Below are 23,111 nucleotides of genomic sequence, written 5' to 3'. Positions count from 1 at the left end.
GTGTGATGTCCTTACCTGGTTTCTTCCCAGGCTGACCTGACTTTCCAGAGTTGCTGGATGTCTGAAAGAACAAGTTACAGTACTTAGGTCTTAAGTGCAAGCCAGGTACAAGTCGCAGTACACCGTGCGTGTGTTTGCGTGCGTCTTACGTCTGTCTCTTTGGGTTTGACGTAGTTAGAAGGGAACACCCCGGTGCTGTCTCCGATGCCTCCGCTCCACCACTCTCCCTCTCTCTGGGTCACCAGGATGACGTCACCCTCCCTAAACGTCAGGTCGCCAGGCTCTGGGCTCTCATAGGTGTACAGCGCCACGTACTCTGATTGTCCGACACGAAACATAACCTCAGAGACATTCTGATTGGATGACACAAAACTTGAGCTCTCAGAGACACAAATGTCAAACTACCTTCCTGTTGAGCAGCATCTGTGGCTTCAGATCCATCAGGAGGGGAATTTATTGAGCTAGAACAAGACAAATATACATTATTAAAACGATTATAACATAAGTAAACACATGCACACATATCTTCAGGCACACGTGACTGAATTCTACACAAAAACACACACGACTGAATTCCTTCACTGATAACAAAAGGGCCTGTTTGCCAAAAATGTGTGTGGTGTGTATTTACTTGGTGGTGTCTTCATTGTCTCCCAGGAGTGTGACATATGTTTTGGGGAACCAGCCTTGCACCCCGTTGAGCTCCCCCAGCCACCAGCTGTCCTGCTGCTCCAGCACCCAGATCACATCATCCTTACTGAAGTTCAGATGGCTCTCTGTCTTAGCTGTCCACGAACACAGAGCCTGGGCCTGCAGGCTACCCACCACCTAGACAAGGGAAGAAGAAGAGATGGAGGGAGTTAAAGATAGCGAGGAAGAGGGTGACGGAGGGAGGAAGAGATTGAGGGGGAGAGAGGGCCGAAGGACAGGGGTCAAAGTCAAATTGGGAGATTGTAGTTCAGGGCTCTCCAACCCTGTTCCTGGAGAGCTACCTTCCTACAGGTTTTCACTAAAACCCCAGTGCGCTAGATGAGGGTTTGAGCGAAAACCTACAGGACCTTAGCTCTTCTTTTTCACTATTAATGAATTTAAAATTCTAGACTAGTTCTAGACTGGTTCTTGACTGGTGTAAGCAGGCTGGAGGGAGTTTGTGTCATATTCCTTACACCAGTCCCTTCCTTTTAACCAGTGCGGTCTGAATCTGTGTGTATATCAGAGTAGGCATAAGGAATAATCTGTCTAGTCTGGTAGCGACACAGCGTTAAGTCAGAGCAGTGTTTCCCCAACTCTGGTCCTCAAGTACCCCCATCATATATTTACACACACGGAGCTCTGTGTGTCTTTTACACAAATATGTCAAAATCGGCTGTAACAGAACAGATTTTCATTGTAGCCCGGGACAAACACACCTCCTTGATGATTAGTTGACAAGTTGAATCAGGTATGTTTGTCTGGGGAAACAATACAAATGTGTACTGTGGGGATTACTCAAGTTTGTAAACACTGAGTTAGAGGACTCATCACGGATATAACCAGGTTTTTTTGCAGGGATATTGCCAGTGAGGGCTTCACCATTTTAAAGTAATCAACTGGGTGGGGATTCCTATTGGTTGGGAGCAATCAGCCAATGATTAGAGCATTGTCTTCAAATTTGGTGGCCTTCCTTGTCTTTGCGCTATATCCCTGCCCTTTAGTGGCCACAACACATGAATGACACACAAGATATGGTTCAGGACCATTTCAAAACGGAGATGGCCTCAATGGCTGTGCATGTGGGACAGATACAAAGATGAGTCCTCTAGCTAACTATGTAGCAACGTGATCTGTGTGGGGTGTTACGGTGTAAATATCACCCAACACTTCCTGCTCCTCCACTCCAGCGTCCTGGTTGTATTGTGTACAGGCGACGGTGAGGACGGCTATGGCAGCACGGTACTGTGGAATACCTGGTGCAATAACAACCCCTTGCCCCTATCCCTTCAGTGTTAACAGATTTAAGACGGACCCTCTCTAGAGTCCAAACCAGGGTTACCCAACCCTTTCCTTGGCACCCCCCCAGACGTTTTACATTTTAGTTTTAACCCTAAGCTGGCACACCTGATTCAATTAGTCAACAAATCATAAAGCCTTTGACTAATTGAAACAGGTGTGCCAGTGTGCTGTGCTCTAGAGAAGGTGGAGCCATCCATCACCAATCACGATATTGGCCACCAACTCATCCCTTGCTTCCAACTGGCTCGTTCCACCCCTCTCCTATACCTGTATCGGATCCAAGGGGGCGTGGTGAGGGGCGTGTGTAGGTGTGAAGGCGGAGTTCTGTCCCGTTGGCATGGTAGCGTCTCCCCCGGGTTTCCTAGAAGACGTCAAGGGTCAAATGTCATGAACTTTTCTGTCAGTAGTACAGTATTTACATGAATCACCATATAAAATGTATCAGGGTTCAGGAAAGGTAACACAGTCCTAGGCAAAGGACATATGGGTAGCAATTGTGTGTGTGTGTGTGTGAGTGTGTGTGTGGTAGCCTTCCTACCCTGTGTGTTTGGGGGTGGATAGTTGTGGTCTGGGGGCCTGTTTAGCAACAGTAGCATAAACAGCAGTGGTAGTGGCAGCTGGAGTTGCATTAAAAGCAGCAGCAGCAGGTGTCTCTGGTTTGGCCTGTCTCTCCACGTAGCTCTCTGGGAACCAGCCCATCTTCCCCTGCCGACAGCCATACAGCCAACCCTGCTCCCGCTCCGTACTCTCATCCACCTAGACACACGTGAATGGGCACACAAAGGTCAGACAACAAAGAAGCACAAACCTGTACTCAGAAATGATGTCAGAGTGTAGAATTACATTTAGAATTAGTAATCTCTATGGTTCTAACCTCGATGAGCTCATCGGCCTCGAAGCTGAGTTCGTCCTGGTTGCGAGCGGTGAAGGGGTAGAGCGCCCGGAAGGAAGTGAGCGCCGCAGACTTCCTGTGCTCCATGGCCTGGGGCTGCAGACCACCTGGAACAGCCAGTCACATAACAGCACCTCAGTTTACATTTTAAAATATATTAATCTTTCATTACACCTATATAGCGAGCTACTTTTGACCAGAGCAACCATGTGCCTTTTTGTTTTCGATATCATAATATAGGTTTAATAAAGGTAATGAATGACTGAATGAAAAGAATGCAGGGGAATTAAACAGCTGAATGTCTAGTTGTTCCTCCTTACCTTTCCTCTCCTCTAGTCCTCTGAGAAGGGCTGACAGTTTGTCATGGATGTTAGTCTTCCCTGCACTCGGTTGCTGCAACGCCTCCTCCTGTCTTCTCCTCTTCTCCTCCTCCTCTAGCTTCCTCTTCGCTTCTTCCTTCAGCTTCCTCTCCTCCTCCTCCTGCCGCCGCCGCCTCCTCTCTTCCTCCTTCCTCTCCTCCTCCACTCTCTTCCTGTCCTCCTCGCGCCTCTTCCTGTCCGCCTCTTCCTGCCTTCTCCTCTCCTCCTCCATTCTCTTCCTCTCCTCCTCCACTCTCTTCCTCTCCTCTGCATCTCGGATTGCTGCGTCCGCAGCCCGCTGCCGCCTCTTCTCCTCTTCCTCCTTCTCTCTCTCCATCTCCTCCTCTAACCTCTTCCTCTCTTCCTCTCTTCTGCGCCGATCCTCCTCTTCTTGCTTCCTCCTCTCCTCCTGCCGCCTCCTTTCTTCCTCTCTCCTCTCCTCATCCTTTCTCTTCCTCTCCTCCTCCTGTTTCCTTCTCTCCTCCTCCCTCATATTCCTCTCCTCTTCCTCCAGTCTTCTCCTCTCCTCCTGCATCCTCCTCTCTTGCTCTCTCCTCTCCTCCGCTCTGCGTTCTCGTTCTGCCTGCTCTTTAGCAGCTAAGAGGCGGGCCTGCATCTCCTTCTCCTCCTCCACTCTCAGTTTGGCCTCCCTCTCTTCCTGCAACCTCATCTGTCTCTCCTCCTCCTCTCTCTGCAGCTTCTTCTGCCACTGATGCTCCTTCTCCAGCTTAATGCGCCTGGGTAGACAGGGAGGGAGGGAGGGAGAGGTCTACGTCAAAACAAATCATGCTTGAGTGTGTATACAGTGCATTTGGAAAGACTTTTTGCACATTTTGTTACATTTTTGAATAACGCTGTAATGTAATGTATCAAATCGTTTTTTCCCCCTCATTGATCTTCAAACAATACCCCATAATGGCAAAGCAAAAACAGATTGCAAATATATTTTAAATTAAATTGAAATCTCACATTTACATAAGTATTCAGACCCTTTACTCAGTACAGCCTCGAGTCTTCTTGGGTATGACGCTACAAGCTTGGCACATCTGTATTTTCGGGAGTTTCTCCCATTCTTCCTGACAGAGCTTAAGAGGATCTGCAGAGTTGGATGGGGAGCATCACTGCATAACTATTTTCGGGTCTCTCCAGAGACGTTCAAATCGGGTTCAAGTCCGGGCTCTGGCTGGGCCACTCATTGTCTTGGCTGTGTGCTTAGGATCTTTGTCCTCTTGGAAGGCGAACCTTTGCCCCAGTCTGAGGTCCTGAGCGCTCTGGAGTAAGTTTTCATCAAGGATCTCTCTGTACTTTGCTCTGTTCACCTTTCCCTCGATCCTGACTAGTCTCACAGTCCCAGCCGCTGAAAAACATCCCCACTACACCTCCCTGACCAAGGCCCTACTCCCACGATTGCTCAGTTTGGCCGGGCGTCCAGCTCTAGGAAGAGTCTTGGTGTTTCCAAACTTCTTCCATTTAAGAACGATGGAGGCCACTGTGTTTTTGGGGACCTTCAATGCTGCAGACATTTTTTGGTACCCTTCCCCAGATCTGTGCCTCGACACAATTCTGTCTCTGAGCTCTACAGACAATCCCTTCAAACTCATGGCTTGGTTTTTGTTCTGCATGCACTGTCAACTGTGGGACATTATATAGACAGGTGTGCCCCTTTGCAAATCATCAAGTTGTAGAAACATCTCAAGAATGATCAATGGAAACAAATTGAGTCTCATAGCAAAAGCTCTGAATACTTTTATCTGCAAAAATGTCTAAAAACCTGTTTTTGCTTTGTCATCATGGGGTATTGTCTGTAGATTGATGAGGACAATTTCTTATTTAATAAATTATAGAATAAGGCTATAACGTAACCAGGTCACCTTTGGGCCTCCTCCTCCTCCCTCCTCTTCCTCTCCTCCTCCTGCGCCCTCTGTCTCTCCAGTTCTCTCCGTTTGTCCTCTTTGATGCTCCGTAGTTTATCCAGAGCCGACTGCTGCTTCCGCTGGCTCTCTCTCAGATCCTGATATTACCATACGCGCAACATCAATAAGAGGGCACATTTCACATACTAACGGGGTGGGACGTATTCAGAATAACAAAGGCACAACATGATCTTTGACTGACAATGGCCTGTGACGAGGGAGAGGTAACGGCATAGGATTTGACATGAAGCACAAACTACAAACCCACAAGGTGGCACAGCAAGCACAGGGGTGAGAGGAGTTGGAGAACTCAGGGGATAGTGGTTTAGAGTCTAGACACAAATACAGAGAGAGAGAGAGAGAGAAGAAAAGAAAGAGTGAGAGAGCACCTTTAGGAGGTAGAAGAGGTTACTAAGGCAGTTGACCAGAGAGAGGAGACCATGAAGCAGACAGTCATCAGCATCCCCATACTGCAGCAAGACAGGCCGGGAGAGAGGGAGGAGAGAATATGTAGGGGGCAGAGAGAGAGTTGAGAAGGAGATAGAGGGAAGGGGGACAGGAAAGGATGGAGGGAGGGAGGGAAAGAGAGGAAGAAAAGGAGGAGAAAAAGGCCAGTGTTGTAGTGGTAGTTTAGACACAGAGAGAAGCAGCAGAGCAGACTGGTTATCAATCATATTAGCCAAAACAAATACTGAATCATTCCAGCCCTGTCTCAAAGTGAGTGTTAATATTCACTGAGACGTGGGTGTTAGACATCCAGCTGACCTAAAATGTATAATGTCCGTACCTGTATGTCGTTCTGGTAGTGGTCCATGTCGGCCAGTTTAGCGGCCGTCTCGTTCTCCAGAGCATCCAGCTGCTGCTTCAATTTGCGACACACTCCGTCCTTCTCACTGGCGCTGCGCTTCAGCGTGGACATGGTGGAGACTGGGGAAGAAGAGTAACAACCCAGGGAATGACAGGAGGAAAATGGTTAGTACAATTCACTATGGTTTTCCACTGGCGCTGCGCTTCAGCGTGGACATGGTGGAGACTGGGGAAGAAGAGTAACAACCCAGGGAATGACAGGAGGAAAATGTTTAGTACAATTCACTATGGTTTTCCACTGGCGCTGCGCTTCAGCGTGGACATGGTGGAGACTGGGGAAGAAGAGTAACAACCCAGGGAATGACAGGAGGAAAATGGTTAGTACAATTCAATATGGTTTTCCAACATAGGTTCCTATTCAGTCACGTGAGATTGTCATGTTTGACTGAATGGGAAGAATTGTCTAGTCTAGCCATATAACCCAGTCCTACCGTATAAACAATCCATAAACACTAGTCTAGCACTCCACCCCAGCCTAAAAGCCTACATTAGCCACAGGCTCAGCCTAACCTAACCCCAGCCCATACCTGGCAGGTTGTTGAGGGCCATGTTCCTCAGTTTGTCACTGAGCCTCTGCTGTTCTGGAGTCAGCTGGGACAGCTTCCTCTGGTACTCCTTAAGCACAGGAACAAACGCATCATCAGGAGGGGGACAACGACACACCAGAAACAGGAAGGAAGGAATGAGGCGAACAGTAACTGAGAATACAGTTAATACTGAGACAGGCACCTCTAGTTGTCTCTGCAGGGAGTTGATGTCCAGTCTGCTTGTGTCTCGTCTCTGGTTGGTCCGCTCCAGCTCGCTCCGCTGCACCGTCCTCTTGCTCTGAGCATCATGCAGCCGCTCAGAGATCTGCCTGTGTTTGTTACCCTGGGAGAGAGATGTGGTCAGCTACCGTTGGGATTCTGGTGGATTAGGAACTATGACACCAAAGGAGAAACAGAGTGATTGTGTATGCCAATGAAGCTCATTTGAATTTGTGAGTGAAAATGGAAGCGAGAGTGAAAGAGAGTGAGTGTGACTGACTGACTATAGCCGTGTGTGTGTGTGTGTGTGTGTGTGTGTGTGTGTGTGTGTGTGTGTGTGTGTGTGTGTGTGTGTGTGTGTGTGTGTCCTAGGGCTGTGGAGGTCATGAAATTGTCAGTTGTTGATTGTCAAGCAAATAACTGCCGGTCTCACGGTAATTGACCGTTAATTGACAAACACATTTAGCATCTCCTGGCTTCCACACATAGAATACAAGCCACTGATGCAGACCTTTGGAACATTACATTTTAAAAAAAAGTCTAAAATCAATTTAATATAGCCTACACCATCAGAATAAATCCATGATTTCTTTTAGACAGGACTAAAGAAACATGATATGAAGAAAATGTCGTCCATCTCAGAAGAACAGAATCGCATACTCTGAGTTGTCCTTATGTTAGGTCCTGATCTGGCTATGCCAAAAATGGGCAACACTAGTTCATTTAGCAGACAAGATTAGCTAAGAATTCCGTGGTATTATTTTAGATTATTTCATAGTATGAAGAATACAATTCAACATAGCTGAATAAAATTGAAAGGATGGTTTCTCCAAATGATTTCTGAGGGAGTGCGCACATGGGGCTATTTATTCTGGGTTGAGCGGTTAACAAAAGAAACAGGTCCTCCTATATGCTTAATTAAGAGTTATTTATGCAACTTTATTTACAAAAGTTGGGCTATATGTTTAGATTTTTTTATAAATTCTAAGGCTGTATGATGAGACTAATAATGATTTGAAAAAAGTTGCTTGAAAAGCATGAGCTCTGCTTTGTTTTTTTGCACAAGCTTCATCAGTCTCTCATTCACATTTTGACAAGCACTTGATAATGCCTTGGATTTCCCGGCGGGATCCCCCTAGTATTGCCGTAATGCCTCTTAAAAAAAATCCATGCCTTTTGCGGCCAATATTGGGCTGAATGTAATAATGAAATTCTTCGGATCACAGGCTGCGTGTTCCGAAGCACCTCTCACTCACATGGCTCTCTCAGATATCTAAATACTTAATGGCCAATGCCGTCACGTGATCGGGTTCTTCTCACAGGCATCTATCTCAGCTCCAAAGTAGGCTACAAGTGAAGACAGACACATCGGGGACGCAGTTGCGCACGTCCTTCTTATTGAATTCCGAGGTACATATTGAAGATGCTAGAACTATCCACATTTACTTTTCATCAGCCAACAAGATGAGTTGGCCTAACGAACAGCAAAAGCACTAGCCTATGTCAATCTCCTATCCCCTATAGTACAAAAGTTGACCTATTCTATTGATTAACTTGTCCTTCTGTGCAATAAATAAATATTCCAAACATAGTCTGGGAAAGTTGTGGGATGCGATAGATCCCAAATTAATACAACCACTCACACCGAAGGAGAAAAAAACCTTTCGAAAGCAATGAGACTGACGCAACAGATCAGAACAGTTAGCTTAAAATGTTACTAAACTATTAGGCTATTTCTTCACATTATAAGCACAGCCATGCGCACACGGCAGTAGGCTATAAGCATGAATGTTCCAAAACGCAATCAATTAGCGGGAAAACACCATTATCAAAAGTGACCACAAATGCGATTACGCATGAAATGCTTTATTATAAAAAGGTGCATTTTTATGGTGAAAGTGATCTTCCCTAAACTTGAAACTCACGCGCCACCTATGTATACCAGTTAGGCTCTATACCGGTTGTAAAGCAGATTAATTTGCTTCATTTTAAGAAGTTAATTGGCCACTTTAGTTGTGATACAAACCTTATCGAAACATATAGTTCTACATGAGGTGTGGGACTATGACTTGAAAAAGGCATGCGCTGTTTCTTGCATTACTGCACACAAGCTGGGCATCATTCACAAGTGATATCGTCACCCATCAGACTGTTCTTGATGAATCTTGTCCTCACATATTTTAAATAATTTTCAAAGTGTGAAATTAGTTTTGACTTACGATGGACCATTATCTATCTCGGAACAGGGGGGAAAAAAATACATGTGATCTAAGCATTTAAAAAGCGAATGGAGGAAGCTTTTCCAGTGGTTAATTTTCATTCCAGCCAGGTAGGCTATACTCCTGTTGTAAAGCGAAGCAATGTGCTTAATATTAGGAAAGTTGAGATATAAATATAGTAGGCCTAACCTATAGAAAGCTGATGGGATCCTCTTTTTAAGAGGCCATCAAAACTTTTCTCACGCAATTGCATAGCCTATAGAAATGTTGCGCAACATGAGATCATGGGCCCTCATGAAGTGTTTGATTGGATTTTCGATCACATTTGCATTGATGTCAGAGTGATTAGAGGGACAATAGAGTGCTGAGTACCAGGCAGTTAGCAAGTTTGGTAGGCTACTAACGACCATCAGCAGCATCAGAGTTTGGAGAAGACTAATTACTGTGAATAAACGGTCACGTAGAACTTGACTGCAGTCATGACTCGTGACTGCTGGTGTGGCGGTAATACGGTCACTGCAACAGCCCTAGTGTAGCCTCACCACAGCCTCCAGCTCCATCTCCAGGTTCCTCTTCCTGGTTTTTAGTCTGCCGATGTCCTCCTGCTCCTGACTCTTCTGGCTCAGCAGCTCTCCTCTCCTCCTCCTCTCCCACTCCTCCTTCCTCTGGCGCTCCAACTCACGCTGCGCCGCCTGGGGAACCCACACGCAGTCAAACACACACACGTGGACACACACACACACAGAGCCCTGGCCCATTATAGAACATGCCTCTTCACCTCTTTTCTCTCCATCTCCTTCAGCCTCTCCTCCTCTTTCTGTCTCTCCAGCTCCCTCTGCCGCTCCAGCCTCCTCTCCTCCTCCTTCCTCCTCCTCTCCTCCTGCTCTCTGGCCTCCCTCTCTCTCCTCTCTCGCTCCTCTCTCTCCTTCTGCTGGCGTCTCTCCTCCTCTCTCCTCTGTGCGTCCTGCAGAGCCTGTCGTCTTTTCTCCAGCTCCGCGTTCCCTCGCTCCAGGTTGGCCTTGAATTTATCCTCAAACGATACTGAAGGAGGCAGGGATGGATGGGGAGAGAGAGGACAGGGAGACGAGAGTATCATAAGTCAATAGGCATTAGATGTGTACAGATGCATTATGTATGTGTTGTAGTCATACAGGAGAAGAGTGAGTGGGCGTGTGTGTGTGTACATACAGTTGCTTTTGGTTTTCTGTGGTGGCTCAGCCTCCAGTTCTTCAGTGATGCCAGCATAGAGAGATAAACTGGTCCCATTCACAGCACCCCTACCAGAAAGAGAGAGGGGAAGGGTTAGGTAGGGGTGTGTGTGTGTGTGTGTGTGTGTGTGTGTGTGTGTGTGTGTGTGTGTGTGTGTGTGTGTGTGTGTGTGTGTGAGAGAGAGTGTGTACCTCTGTGATGGTGGTATTAGTTCTATGGGTAGTGTGAGAGGTAAGGGTTGGGCTGCCTTGGCCATGTCCACTAGATGCATGGCCAGAATAAACTCCTCTCCTCTTAGCTTCCCATCCTTATCCACATCGGCCAGGGTCCTGACAGACAGAGAGATACGAGTGATTAGCGCGCACATACACACATTCTTAGGTTCCTCCTTTGAAGCGCGTTACTGCAAAGGTCAAACGTTGTCATACAGGTACAACTGGAAGTTGATGATGATAATGATGAAGGTGTACTCACCAGATGGTGGCCAGCTGTGTCTGAGTGAGCAGAGTGGTTGCCATGGCATTCCTCACCTGCTGACCTAAAATACACACACACACACACACACACACACACACACACACACACACACACACACACACACACACACACACACAGAGAATAAAGCAATCTCAGTCGATTACGTCAAGTTTTGTTTTATAACTTATACTTCCCTTGCAGCCTTTGTGGACAACCTCTAAATTATAAGAACGATTTAAAAGGATTCAGAAACAGTTGCCAAGTGATTCTACACTGGTTCCCGACAGTGAGTCTTAAGATAACATGGCAGTTTCCCCAGAACAGGTCTGTCAAGAGGTAGCTGAGAGGAAAGGAGAAGGTGTAGAACAATCACACACACACGAACGGCCAGTAGAGCAGCAGTCTTCCACAACAAGGCTACAAGGGCATAAGTTATGAATGTTAAAGGAAAAGTCATCCACCCACTGGACACAATCGCCGACAACCACACCCGGCATTCCACAAATGCTTCGGTTCAGGTATGACACACACAGGTATGCCCGGCTTTCTACCCATCACGAGGTGCATCGTAATCCACTTGTGTCTTCCCTTCCTAACTACTACATGAACATTACCACCATCCCTCATATAGCTGCATTATGCACAGTTACCCACCTGCCTGTGCGGTTGATTGGTTTTAATACATATACACAGTACATACATTTTAAAAACTGACAGGGATAACACAGTAAAGTCAATTACTTAATTCCATTGTGGTTGCTTAGGTAAACTACATTACCCATAGCCACCCTCCTGTCGGACGGCTGCCCATCTGTTTGCCTATATTTCCCAGCAGCGCCCACCTGTGAGGTATCCCGTCATGTGTTTGTCGAGGCTGTTGAACTGCTGTCTGTATTTGAGGCGCGAGGCCTGAGGCACGGCCCAGTCAGAAGGCGCCGTCTTCGGAGAACTACCTGCCAGGGAGGTGGTGGATGAAGAGTTGGAGCTGGAGTGGAGAGAGAGAGAGAGAGAGAGATGGATGGTGAGAGAGAGCATATTATAGAGTTAGCCCATGTAGAAACAGTCCATTGGCATCTAAATTAGTAGAGATGTAGGTCAGATCCTATAAAGTGTGTGTGTGTGTGTTACCTGCTTGAGCCTAGGTCCAGCAGTGACGTAGCTTTGTTCATCCCAGGAGAGAAACCCAGAGGAGAGGAGGCGTAGGGCACAGAGAGAGGCAGGCCTTGACACACACACGCATTATAAAAGTCCTTATCAATTTCAATTGATATTTACCGTATGGTTATATTGCAAATACACCATGATATCCACTCAACTACTGAGAATGGTGACAGGGCAGTTTCTACTCTCTATTCACTTCCATACAGATTGAGAGAAAGGGGGGGTGTGGAACGAGAAGGAGAGAGAAAGATGCAGAAAGAGAGAGAGCCTGTCCTCCTCTTACCTGTCCCCATGTGTCCTGGTGGAAGGTGCTGTAGGATACCCATAGTGCCATTGGGGAGAGCGGGGCTGCCCAGGGACGGCAGCAGGGGCATTGTTGACGTGGCAACCAGGGGGACCATGCCTGTTGCCATTGGGACCATAGGAGTGAGGCCAGTCACAGGGGTCATGGTTGAGAGGTTAGGGGTCATGGTTGAGAGGTTAGGGGTCATGGTTGAGAGGTTAGGGGTCATGGTTGAGAGGTTAGGGGTCATGGGGATGGGAGTGAGCATGGCGATGGTTCCAGGCATCATTGACAGGTTTGGCATGGAGCCCATTCCTGGAGAGACACAGAGGAAACACACATTATTAGAAAGATAAGATGGAACATAGAAATAAAAACAGAATAGAAGCGTTATCGTACCATAGCGTGAGGAGGACATGGCGCCTGTTGAGGCAGGGGCGGGCACTGGCGGCTGCTTCATGATGATTGGTAGAGATGAGGGAAGGGGTGTGCCCTGAAGTTTGAGCTTAATGAGCTTCATAGCGATGGAGAACTCCAACCTGTCCATCTTCCCATCCTTATTCATGTCAGCCAGGGCCCTGGGGGTAGAGAGAGGGTCATGACTTCCTCAGGACAATCAAGTGTGTGTGACTGGAGAGCAGCTGCCTACAAGATTTCTCCCAGCACAGAGAAGGAAGCCCATCTGTGTGTGTGCTCACCATATCTCTGCCAGCACTGAGGAGGGAAGACCCGACTGCAGGAAGAATTTCCTGGCCTGCTCCCCTGGAGTGCGAACAAGAGAAAGAGTGAGAGTGAGAGTGAGAGTGAGAGAGAGAGAGAGAGAGAGAGAGTGAGCGACATTACAGTATGGAGAGATGAAAATATTGGTGTGCATGCAAGCATCGTCTTGGTACCTGAGACAAAGCCCATGGCGGGAGAGAGGGTGTCAAACTGTTTATCATGTTTGTCTCTCTCCTCTGGAGAGATCGCCCACACATTGCGGCCGCCTGGAGAAAGAGAGGAGAGATAAATCATTTTCAGATACCAATCTCAGCCCTCTGTGGGAAAAGGCCTACAAATCTATAGGTACAAGGCAAACAGAGGTGTGTGGTACCAACACACACACACACACACACACACACACAAAGGTTGAGCAACAACTCCAAACACAGGAAACAGCTGAGGTTTCACAAGTCAACCTCAAGCTAAAACACACGCAATAAACACACACCAGGCAAAGCCTCTTAATGTTACCAAATCAGAGCGACCGTATGAATAGACAGAACAAGGACGGAATTTAGACATTAAATTGTCCCCCGCGATGAAATCAGGGAGGGGACTGTGGATCTGTCTCCGTCCGTTAGGCACGAAACTTGGGTGAATGATGCGTCTTGCAATAGAGATCCGTCATTTACAAAATTACACTTATTGGCCCAAGGGGGGCGCTGGATCATTCGTGGGGGACTATATTTACTGTTGCCTTTTTTTATTCATGGTTAGTGAAACACCCAGCAGTCATACAAGACAGAACCACTCAGTCCCCTTTTACTTTCGCTTGTTTCTTCTTTTAAAAAGGTGGAGGTCTAAAACATTGTTACTGTCCCCCCACAATGAAAACGGAGGGGGACTATGAACCGGTCTCCTTCCGTTCGTTCGTACGTTACATCTCAAACACTACAAGCCTGATTTTGACGAAAGTTGGGTGAGTGATGAGTCTAGCCATAGAGACGCGGCATTTGCAAAATACACACTGGTAGGCCTAAGGGGGAGCCGTAGTAATCAACAGAAATTCCAAACATTAAAACATGGACATCTCCTATCCCGTTTCAGTTATCGCTTCTTTATTGTTTTATTGTCCACATCATTGCTACTAACATCACTTTTAGTGTCTGTGTGTTTAAAACCACTGATTATACAGTAATAATAAAGATAAACCAGTTCACTCTTATCTCGGTCTACATTGACAGGCTCGGGGACTGTCCACGACACAATCAATTCCAGCCCTGCACCATGGATCACAGTAGGCTCACTGTAATTGGGCCACGGTCTTACAGTACAGTACAGGCCCATTTTATTTCAGTCTATTGATTTTCACCCAGTAGGTAGAATATGTTTGTGCAGCGTTTCCCCTATATGCATTTAGCAGCGGCGCACTGCTGCTGCTATATCGTGGCTGCCACCTCAAAATGTAAATATATAACTCTGCCATCGCTGCTGAAAGAAAATGTGAAGGGAAACACTGCTGTGATGTGACGGACTTAAAACGAGATCCGTCATCTCAGTGGCGTTTTTCCCTGTTTCAATCAGAGCATAGAACGGAACAAAATGTTAATAAAATGTTCAGTTGAAATGAATTTAAGTTACACTGAACAGGATTGAACGGGGCGTAGAGTTAGACAGGATCTAAGAACAGGGGCTTAGACAGGATCATTTTTAAAATTTAACTAGACAAGTCAGTTAAGAACAAATTCTTATTTACAATGACGGCCTACACCGGCCAAACCCGGACGACGCTGGGCCAATTATGCGCCGGTTGTGATACAGTGTGGATTCGGGTATCTGTAGTGACACCTCTAGCACTGAGATGCAGTGTCTTAGACCGCTGCGCCACTCGGGCGTAGTGTTTGATCGGATCTATGAACAGGGGTGTAGAGTTAGATACAACACTGCTACAGCATCAGGTACAGCAGATATAGGAGCTGGACAGAGAGAGTCGTGCTGCAGTGAACAGCCCAGTGAGCGATACACTACACACTGCTGCTGCACCGGAGGACAAGAAAAGAGACTCAGCAGAAAAAGACAGGAAAAAAAAAAAAAACAGCTAAATGTGCCCTTGAGAAAGCAGGAGAACGTCATAGCACACACACACACAGAGTAATAAAGACGTGGTCTTACCATTCATGGCTGCAGGTGGCAGAGGGGGCAGGGGGGGACTCCCGTTCTTCGACTCAGCCGGCTAGCTCGCAGTCATCTGCAAAACACACACATTAGTGTCTGCACGCACACAAAACAAGCGAAACTTCCGCTCATTAATAATGTAGGGAGGGCTGAGCGCTGCTCACACCAACTCAGAGAGAGAGAGAGAGTGTAGCAGCTGCCCCGTTTCTCATTGGTCAGCAGGTTTCAACAGGGTTTCTCCTGTTCCTCAGTCAGGGAGTCAAACACAGAGACACCAGGGCCACGTCCCAACCCTACTGCAACACAGAGACACCAGGGCCACGTCCCAACCCTACTGCAACACAGAGACACCAGGGCCACGTCCCAACCCTACTGCAACACAGAGACACCAGGGCCACGTCCCATCCCTACTGCAACACAGACACACCAGGGCCACGTCCCATCCCTACTGCAACACAGAGACACCAGGGCCACGTCCCATCCCTACTGCAACACAGACACACCAGGGCCACGTCCCATCCCTACTGCAACACAGAGACACCAGGGCCACGTCCCATCCCTACTGCAACACAGAGACACCAGGGCCACGTCCCATCCCTACTGCAACACAGAGACACCAGGGCCACGTCCCAACCCTACTGCAACACAGAGACACCAGGGCCACGTCCCAACCCTACTGCAACACAGAGACACCAGGGCCACGTCCCATCCCTACTGCAACACAGAGACACCAGGGCCACGTCCCATCCCTACTGCAACACAGAGACACCAGGGCCACGTCCCATCCCTACTGCAACACAGAGACACCAGGGCCACGTCCCATCCCTACTGCAACACAGAGACACCAGGGCCACGTCCCAACCCTACTGCAACACAGAGACACCAGGGCCACGTCCCATCCCTACTGCAACACAGAGACACCAGGGCCACGTCCCATCCCTACTGCAACACAGAGACACCAGGGCCACGTCCCAACCCTACTACATACAGTGGGGAGAACAAGTATTTGATACACCGCCGATTTTGCAGCTTTTCCTACTTACAAAGCATGTAGAGGTCTGTCATTTTTATCATAGGTACACTTGAACTGTGAGAGACGAAAGCTAAAACAAAAATCCAGAAAATCACATTGTATGATTTTTAAGTAATTAATTTGCATTTTATTGCATGACATAAGTATTTGATCACCTACCAACCAGTAAGAATTCCGGCTCTCACAGACCTGTTCGTTTTTCCTTAAGAAGCCCTCCTGTTCTCCACTCATTACCTGTATTAACTGCACCTGTTTGAACTTTTTACCTGTATAAAAGACACCTGTCCACACACTCAATCAAACAGACTCCAACCTCTCCACAATGGCCAAGACCAGAGAGCTGTGTAAGGACATCAGGGATAAAATTGTAGACCTGCACAAGGCTGGGATGGGCTACAGGACAATAGGCAAGCAGCTTGGTGAGAAGGCAACAACTGTTGGTGCAATTATTAGAAAATGGAAGAAGTTCAAGATGACGGTCAATCACCCTCGGTCTGGGGCTCCATGCAAGATCTCACCTCGTGGGGCATCAATGATCGTGAGGAAGGTGAGGGATCATCCCAGAACTACACGGCAGGACCTGGTCAATGACCTGAAGAGAGCTGGGACCACAGTCTCAAAGAAAACCATTAGTAACACACTACGCCGTCATGGATTAAAATCCTGCAGTGCACGCAAGGTCCCCCTGCTCAAGCCAGCGCATGTTCAGGCCCGTCTGAAGTTTGCCAATGACCATCTGGATGATCCAGAGGAGGAATGGGAGAAGGTCATGTGGTCTGATGAGACAAAAATAGAGCTTTTTGGTCTAAACTCCACTCGCCTTGTTTGAAGGAAGAAGAAGGATGAGTACAACCCCAAGAACACCATCCCAACCGTGAAGCATGGCGGTGGAAACTTAATTCTTTGGGGATGCTTTTCTGCAAAGGGGACAGGACGACTGCACCGTATTGAGGGGAGGATGGATGGGGCCATGTATCGTGAGATCTTGGCCAACAACCTCCTTCCCCCAGTAAGAGCATTGAAGATGGGTCGTGGCTGGGTCTTCTAGCATGACAACGACCCGAAACACACAGCCAGGGCAACTAAGGAGTGGCTCCGTAAGAAGCATCTCAAGGTCCTGGAGTGGCCTAGCCAGTCTCCAGACCTGAACCCAATAGAAAATCTTTGGAGGGAGCTGAAAGTCCGTATTGCCCAGCGACAGCCCCGAAACCTGAAGGATCTGGAGAAGGTCTGTATGGAGGAGTGGGCCAAAATCCCTGCTGCAGTGTGTGCAAACCTGGTCAAGAACTACAGGTAACGTATGATCTCTGTAATTGCGAACAAAGGTTTCTGTACCAAATATTAAGTTCTGCTTTTCTGATGTATCAAATACTTATGTCATGCAATAAAATGCAAATTAATTACTTAAAAATCATACAATGTGATTTTCTGGATTTAGATTCCGTCTCTCACAGTTGAAGTGTACCTATGATAAAAAATTACAGACCTCTACATGCTTTGTAAGTAGGAAAACCTGCAAAATCGGCAGTGTATCAAATACTTGTTCTCCCCACTTTAGCTTCCTCTCGTTGTTCCCTAAACTCCCATCAATTCCCTTTTTATCCTGATTGCAAGCGGACACACACATCCCAGCAAGGCTACATCACAAGCATGAGACCGTAAAAGAGAAACTGCAGCCAACTCATAAACACAACAAAAGAGCCATAATAGTGATTACACTGGTCAGAAGGACATCATGGTAGACTGTATACATACTGATCAACCATGATGTGTGTGTGTGTGTGTGTGTGTGTGTGTGTGTGTGTGTGTGTGTTCTAATAATGTGGATATTCTCTTTATATTTCTTAGAAGAAACCCTTATTGTCCCCCTGAATGACAACACCCGTCACTTGCATGCATGTCTGCCTGTCTGTCCCCACAGGTAAAGGGCAGGTAGAGAGGTGTATGAAGGAAGGTGTGTACAAACAACACGAGCACCTTCACAACCCGCTGACAGTGGTCAATACTACAACACTGAGGAGAGCTCACAAGGAAAAGTACCAGAAAAGTATGGAGAAAGGGACAGGGCATGTCAATGAGGCCATACAAGGAAAAGGGAGAATTCCAATGACTATACCCTTCCTGTTCCTTTCCAGTCACACACGGATACCAACATTTCCTGTCCAGCCAGTCAGCTGACAGGAAGTCCCTGGCAGCTCTGAGGTTCTTCCTGTGGCAGCCCTCAGAGGTTCTTCCTGTGGCGGTTACATGACTCAGCCATAAAACAGTAAAAAAAAAATGTACTCTACGGAAGCCCTTCAGGATGCTGGAGGTCCAGACTTTAGAGTTGGCCTGTCCAGTCCCAAATCAACCCTTAGCCCCTAACCTAACCCTAGAACCTTCTACAGGGCCTTCAGAAAGTATTCACACCCACTGACTTACAAAAATATTTGTGTTACAGCCTGAATTTAAATGGATTCAATTGAGATTGCCACTGGCCTACACACAATACCCCATAATGTCAAAGTGGAATTATGTTTTTCGAAATGTTAAAGTTATTTTTAAATTTAAAGCTGAAATGTCTTGAGTCAATAAGTACTCAACCACTTTGTTATGTCAAGCCTAAATAAGTTCAGGAGTAAAAATATTAAAGTTGCATGGACTGCATGGCAATAGATGATTTTTGAATGACTTCCTCATCTCTGTACCCCACACATACAATTATCTGTAAGGTCCCTCTGTCGAGCAGTGAATTTCAAACACAGATGTGAAGGGGTTGGATGGGGGTACTGGTGGCACACAAGTGTGGTATTAGTGTAGGGCGAAGAGACAGAGGGAGGGATGGAGGAAGACGATAGGAGGGGGGGGGTAGTCCAGGAGAATGTGGTCAAGCAAGATGGCCTCACAATGGGGAGCGTGCTAACCATCTGCTCCTTCTATATACCTTCTTCCTGTGGGTATTTATCCCTCTTCTGTCCCCTAAGTCCCTCCTCATATCACTTTCCCTCTGAACCCATGTGTCTCTCTCATTCACCCTCCCAAATTACTTAGGATTTAAGGTGGAAGAGGTTAGGGGTTGTTTCTGCCTATGTCTGTATCAGTGAGAGAGGTGTCCGTGTACAGAAATACAGGATGCAAATTGGTTTTAGTGAACAAACACACAGGGATCCCCTTCTGTGGAGCCTGCTGACACATACAGCAGCCTGCTCTGTCTGTACAAACACACACAAGCACCCAGCCTTGCTGTTATTTGCATGTGTTTTGCATCGTGTGGTAAAATCAGGAGTGGGTCAAGCTGAAAAAAGGTGAACACTGAGCAGCAGCACAACAGTAGAGACTGGAGTCTCGACAGGTCAGACAACACCATGTTAAAAATAAATAAAAGCAGACAACACAATGTTAAAAATAAATAAAGCATCAGATCAGATGATTCTACACTGACTACATCCTCGTTGAAAATGAAAGATAAAATACTGCGACGGTGTGGGAACGGTGTGGGAACTCTGGGCCAGTAGAGATGGCTTCATCACCACATGAGTTAACCCTGTCATTATTCTCCCCTCTCTGTCAGACACAAGTGTTTATTTTATTTTTTGTTACCTGCCAATCAGGGCTGATATCCAGAGAGTTAACAGGAAGGAGAGAGAGTAGGAACAATGCAGAGTCACTGCATATATCTAACACTGGTCTATTTCCCATCTGAGCATTAAGAGTCTCTCCCTGAAACAGAGCTCACACAGACACAGCCACTAGGGATGGGCATTTGACTGATAAGTACACACATTATTTTATTTTGAGTACTCTAATAACAAAAAAAAACACTGAACAAGGCCCGCACTGGAAAGTAATTTCAGCATTTATTAACATTGAGTGTACAAAACATTAAGAGCACTGTCCTAATATTGAGTTGCACACCCTTTTGCCCTCAGAACAGCCTCAATGCGTTGGGGCAAGGACTCCACAATGTGTCGAAAGCGTTCGAAAGGGATGCAGGCCCATGTTGACTCATATGTTTCCCACAGTTAAATCAAGTTGGCTGGATGTCCATTGGGTGGAAGACCATTCTTGATACACACGGTAAACCGTTGAGCGTGAAAAACCCAACAGCGTTGCAGTTCTTGACACAAACCAGTGCGCCTGGCACCTACTACCATACCCTGTTCCCAAAAGGAACTTAAATATTTTGTCTTGCCCATTCACCCTCTGAATGGCACAAATACACAATCCATGTCTCAATTGTCAAAGCTTAGAAATCCTTGTTTAACCTGTCTCTTCCCCTTCATCTACACTGATTGAAGTGGATTTAACAAGTGACATCAATAAGAGATGATAGCTTTCACCTGGATTTAATAATTTTTCCCAAGGTTACAAACCAAAATCAGTCTTTCGATATACAGACATTTTATTTCGTTTATTCTGCCTGTTCTTTGGAATTTTCAAAATGGATGAACAATTCCACATTGAACACTGCAGGGTGATGAATTACAGCCACGACATCTGTTTGGTGAGTACGTATATATGCTTTTCTGACGAAAATATGAAAAATGTTTCTTCATATTTTCAGTGTGGAACCTGTCTATATTTAGAGGGGGGTAATAGCCCAGGCCAGTGGTTCCCAAATGTTTTATAGTCCTGAACCCTTCAAACATTCAACCTCCAGCTGCGTACCAGGGTCTAGCACCAGGGTCAGAGCACTCTCAAATGTTGTTTTTCGCCATAATTGTAAGCCTGCCACACAGACACTATACGATACATTTGTTAAACATAAGAATGACTGTGAGTTGTCAAGCTCTTATAGGACCGGAGAACAAATAATATAATAATCAATCATTTTGCTCTTTATTTAACCATCTTACATATAAAACCTTAATTGTTCATCAAAAATTGTGAATAACTCACCACAGGTTAACGAGAAAGGTGTGCTTGCAAGGATGCGCATAACTCTGCAATGTTGGGTTGTATTGGAGAGAGTCTCAGTCTTAAATCATTTCCCACACACAGTCTGTGCCTGTATTTATTTTTCATGCTAGTGAGGGCCGAGAATCCACTCTCACATAGGTACGTGGTTGCAAAGGGCATCAGTGTCTTAACAGCGCGATTTGCCAAGGCAGGATACTCTGAGCACAGCCCTATCCAGAAATCTGGCAGTGGCTTCTGATTAAATTCAATTTCATAGAACCGCTTGTTACAATTTCGATGAGGCTCTCTTGTTCAGATATCAGTAAGTGGACTGGAGACAGGGCATGAAAGGGATAACGAATCCAGTTGTTTGTGTCATCCGTTTCGGGAAAGTAATTGCGCACCCAACTCACTCAGGTGCTTCGCTATATCAGATTTGACATTGTCTGTAAGCTTGAGTTTATTTGCACAGAAAAAAAATCATACAATGATGGAAAGACCTGTGTGTTGTCCTTGTTAATGCAGACAGAGAAGAGCTTCAACTTCTTAATAATAGCCTCAATTTTGTCCCGCACATTGAATATAGTTGTGGAGAGTCCCTGTAATCCTAGATTCAGATCATTCAGGCGAGAAAAAACATCACCCAGATAGGCCAGTCGTGTGAGGAACTCGTCATCATGCAAGTGGTCAGACAAGTGAAAATGATGGTCCGTAATGAAAACTTTAAACTCGTCTCTCAATTCAAAAAAACGTGTCAATACTTTGCCCCTTGATAACCAGCACACTTCTGTATGTTGTAAAAGAGTTACATGGTCGCTGCCCATATCATTGCATAGCGCAGAAAATACACGAGAGTTCAGGGGCCTTGCTTAAAAGTTAACCATTTTCACTGTAGTATCCAAAATATCTTTCAAGCTGTCAGGCATTCCCTTGGCAACAAGAGCCTCTCGGTGGATGCTGCAGCATACAAAAGTGGAATCGCGTTACCACTCCACTATGTCTCCGTCGTGGCTTTTACGCCATCAGTACAGATACCAACACATCTTGGCCACCAAAGTCCATTTGATGTCACAAAGCTATCCAGTACTTTAAAAATATCCTTTCCTGTTGTCCTGGTTTCCAGTGGTTTGCAGAAGAGGATGTCTTCCTTAATTGACCCCCCATAAACGTCACAGACATATACCAGGAGCTGTTCCAGGCCCGCCACGTCTGTTGACTCATACAGCTGTAATGAATAGAATTCACTGGCTTGTATACGAAGCAGTAATTGTTTCAAAACATCTCCTGCCATGTCACTGATGCGTCGTGAAACAGTGTTGTTTGATGAAGGCATTGTCTGTATAGCTTTTTGGGCCTTTATCCCCAGCATTGTCCCAGCCATATCTGCGGCAGCTGGAAGAATTAAGTCCTCCACAATAGTATGGGGCTTGCCTGTCCTAGCCACTCGGTAGCTCACCATATAGGACTCTTCTAGCCCCTTCTTATTAATGGTATCTGTTGCTTTTATACATATCTTACTACTCAAAAGTCATCTTAATTCTCGCAAAAAAAACTCTGGTGGCTTATTTTTCAAATTGGCATGTTTTGTTTCTAAATGTCTACGCAAGAGTGAAGGTTTCATCGAGTTGTGAGAGAGTACTTTTCCACATATAACACACTGTGGCTGAAGAAAGGCCCTACTCCCAATATAAGTGAACCCCAAATCAATGTAGTTCTCATCATATTTGCGCCTCTTCGATGGTCCAACGTCCCTGTCTGTTGTTCGGTGCTTCCCGGGTAAGGGGGCAGTAGCTCTTCGGCTGCATCAGATTCACAACTGTCAATATCCATGCTAGCTGGGCAAACAACAAATGTAGCGTTACTGATGCTAGCATTGAATGTGCTCATGGAAGGAGAACAGCTTGTGTCGTCGACAGGTGTAGGTGTAGTACTGCTGGTAGTAGCAGTACTATCAGTAGAGCTGGTATGTGTCTATGGATGCGGGCCTTCATTTTTTAAAACCATTTTCGAGCAAATGGAATGAGCAGCAGCTACGTTTGGCTTCATACGGACTGTTAATGGAATTTGCACAAGAGAGTAACGGTTAATGTGATTGGATGTTAATTATTTGACTAGGCTACCTGTATTTGACATTGTGTTGTTATTTTGCTGAACACTAGATGGTTTAATTTTATTTTTGGCAGTGAAACGAGGCTACTCAGGCGA

At 46.3% G+C, this 23,111-nt stretch overlaps 1 protein-coding gene across 2 annotated transcripts in view; it reads right to left on the bottom strand.

Annotated features, from left to right (window-relative positions):
• itsn2b (intersectin 2b) overlaps nucleotides 1-23,111 on the bottom strand; it is a 38,643-nt gene that overhangs the window by 11,710 nt on the left and 3,822 nt on the right. Inside the window, exons 2-25 of one of the 2 annotated variants that reach the window (XM_045718354.1) lie at nucleotides 14,993-15,068; nucleotides 13,012-13,104; nucleotides 12,817-12,880; nucleotides 12,518-12,696; nucleotides 12,119-12,433; nucleotides 11,803-11,833; nucleotides 11,517-11,659; nucleotides 10,672-10,735; nucleotides 10,389-10,526; nucleotides 10,177-10,265; nucleotides 9,767-10,029; nucleotides 9,531-9,680; nucleotides 6,753-6,893; nucleotides 6,551-6,638; nucleotides 5,944-6,083; nucleotides 5,115-5,254; nucleotides 3,205-3,980; nucleotides 2,867-2,991; nucleotides 2,531-2,748; nucleotides 2,260-2,353; nucleotides 632-828; nucleotides 406-461; nucleotides 150-316; nucleotides 16-61 (exon numbers count right to left, since the gene is read on the bottom strand). In XM_045718354.1, the coding sequence (XP_045574310.1) occupies nucleotides 16-61; nucleotides 150-316; nucleotides 406-461; nucleotides 632-828; nucleotides 2,260-2,353; nucleotides 2,531-2,748; nucleotides 2,867-2,991; nucleotides 3,205-3,980; nucleotides 5,115-5,254; nucleotides 5,944-6,083; nucleotides 6,551-6,638; nucleotides 6,753-6,893; nucleotides 9,531-9,680; nucleotides 9,767-10,029; nucleotides 10,177-10,265; nucleotides 10,389-10,526; nucleotides 10,672-10,735; nucleotides 11,517-11,659; nucleotides 11,803-11,833; nucleotides 12,119-12,433; nucleotides 12,518-12,696; nucleotides 12,817-12,880; nucleotides 13,012-13,104; nucleotides 14,993-14,999 (3,724 nt within the window). In that variant the 5' untranslated portion in view covers nucleotides 15,000-15,068. Of the gene's footprint in view, nucleotides 1-15; nucleotides 62-149; nucleotides 317-405; nucleotides 462-631; nucleotides 829-2,259; nucleotides 2,354-2,530; nucleotides 2,749-2,866; nucleotides 2,992-3,204; nucleotides 3,981-5,114; nucleotides 5,255-5,943; nucleotides 6,084-6,550; nucleotides 6,639-6,752; nucleotides 6,894-9,530; nucleotides 9,681-9,766; nucleotides 10,030-10,176; nucleotides 10,266-10,388; nucleotides 10,527-10,671; nucleotides 10,736-11,516; nucleotides 11,660-11,802; nucleotides 11,897-12,118; nucleotides 12,434-12,517; nucleotides 12,697-12,816; nucleotides 12,881-13,011; nucleotides 13,105-14,992; nucleotides 15,069-23,111 lie in introns of both variants that reach the window. The other variant, XM_014196451.2, reaches the window with a different exon arrangement.

The sequence above is a fragment of the Salmo salar genome, chromosome ssa01, assembly GCF_905237065.1.
Source record: "Salmo salar chromosome ssa01, Ssal_v3.1, whole genome shotgun sequence".
In the NCBI taxonomy this organism is placed as follows: Eukaryota; Metazoa; Chordata; class Actinopteri; order Salmoniformes; family Salmonidae; genus Salmo; species Salmo salar.
The sequence above is the reverse complement of the archived record's forward strand: the minus strand, read 5'-3'. Positions and strand labels throughout refer to the sequence as shown.